Genomic DNA, 1,959 nt, shown 5'->3' with positions numbered 1-1,959 from the left:
ACATGGTCAAATCTATATTATTTACTACTCAGAAGTTAAATGTCCCTAATGTTTATAGCCCTAGTCTGTAATACCACAATATTATCCAAAATGTATTACCTAAAATATAATATATAAGTTTTTAAAAGATATTTATAAAAATTATTAGATTTTTAGGTATAGAAAACCAATTATCAAACAGAATGTGCTCAGAATAGTATTTTTAAAATTATAATGAACACATTTATGTGATCTATTTATTATCATTGCATGGTCATGTAACATGGAAATTAACAGTATGATTTGGAAAACTAGTCATATTAAAAAAAATGGGGAAAATAGTTCTGCTTACTATAAAGATTTTGGCTTAATACAAATGGTTAATTATTTATTTTGTTGTTATTAAAAGATAGCTTATGAATTTATATACATGGATAAAGCAAAGAAAACCAAGTTTGATTTGGTAGATTTTTTTCAACATGTAGCATGATGCTGAGTTTGTTGTTCCTTTTTATTCACACATTTTTAATTGCCTCAATGCAGAATTTAAAAATATTGTTGCATTATACTTATACATAAGAAGGGTATGCCCTATTCACACATGCACATAACAAGTTGATTAATCACATGGATTACAAATGAGATTGAATAAAGCACAGTTTTGAGTAAATATGACTTTTATCTTTATCTTTAAAGTGCTGCTTGGTGAGGTCATTCAAAAGGGCCATTTGACACTTTCTAGTAAACTCAGTGTTGATCTTCAGGCATAGTTATTTGTCCAGCAGAAAGAAACTTTCTAGTAAATAATTTCTTAATGGTATTTTTCATCTGGGCATTTCTCAAGGTGTAGATCAAAGGATTTAACATGGGAGTTATCATAGTGTAGAAAACAGCAACTGCCTTATCAATAGGTAAGGTAACTGCAGGTCTCAGGTACACAAACATGGACGGGAAAAAGAATAATACCATCACTGTGATGTGGGAGACACAGGTAGACAGGGCTTTGCGCCTTCCCTCTAGGCTCTGTGTCCTCAGGGAGCACAGGATGACCACATAGGAGACCAGCAAGAGGAGGAAGATTAGCAGGCAGATGAACCCACTGTTGGCAACAACAAAGAGCCCCAGAGTGCGGGTGTCAGTGCAGGCCAGATTGAGCAAAGGGCTCAGATCACACATAAAGTGATCAATGACATTAGGGCCACAGAAGGGTAGTCGGAAGATGAAGAGGATCTGGATGGTTGCATGGAGAAAGCCTCCCATCCAGGACACGCCCACCAGCAGCATACACAGTCTCCAGTTCATGATGGTTGCATAGTGCAAGGGCTTGCAGATGGCCACATAGCGGTCATAGGCCATCACTGTAAGCAGGATGACCTCTGCACCTGAGAAGAAATGTTCTCCAAAGACTTGGGCCATGCATCCATTGAACAGGATGGTCTTCTTTTCATGAAGTGAATCCACAATCAGTTTAGGCGTATTCACAGAGGAGTAGCAGGCATCAATAAAGGAGAGATAGGCCAGGAAAAAATACATGGGGGACCCCAACAATGAGCTGGCAGTGATGGCAACCACAATGAGCAAATTTCCTAACATAGAGATGATGTAGATGAGCAAAAACACAGCAAATATGATTTTCTGCATCTTGGGGTTTTCTGTAAGTCCTAGTAGAACAAACTCTGTCACATTGTTCCTTTTCTCCATGTACTTCCTGTGCAACTTTATTACCTGAAAAACATGAATGCAACCTTGAATTTGTTAAACTGCTCCATGTCACAAAGAAAGAAAGCCTGGATTGTATTGTCTGTGAAATCTCATGAGTTCCAGGCTTGTTTCATGGATTTTGTTGAGCATAAAATATTGGTTCTGTTACCTTACAGATTATTCAGATGCCTCCTGAGTGATGATTGGGCAAGAAACATATGCATGAGAAATTCTTATAGACATAAAAGTCAAGAGGCCCTTGGAATACATGGACTCCTT

At 37.3% G+C, this 1,959-nt stretch overlaps 1 protein-coding gene across 1 annotated transcript; it reads right to left on the bottom strand.

Moving 5' to 3' along the window:
* Positions 1–726: 726 nt before the first annotated feature.
* Positions 727–1,680, bottom strand: LOC101965551 (olfactory receptor 4C46). The gene has a single exon (XM_005329946.2). The coding sequence runs from the start codon at positions 1,678–1,680 to the stop codon at positions 727–729; it is 954 nt and encodes a 317-aa protein (XP_005330003.2).
* Positions 1,681–1,959: the final 279 nt, after the last annotated feature.

Source organism: Ictidomys tridecemlineatus, chromosome 4, assembly GCF_052094955.1.
Source record: "Ictidomys tridecemlineatus isolate mIctTri1 chromosome 4, mIctTri1.hap1, whole genome shotgun sequence".
NCBI classification, from domain to species: Eukaryota; Metazoa; Chordata; class Mammalia; order Rodentia; family Sciuridae; genus Ictidomys; species Ictidomys tridecemlineatus.
This window is presented reverse-complemented; position numbering and strand designations above follow the sequence as displayed.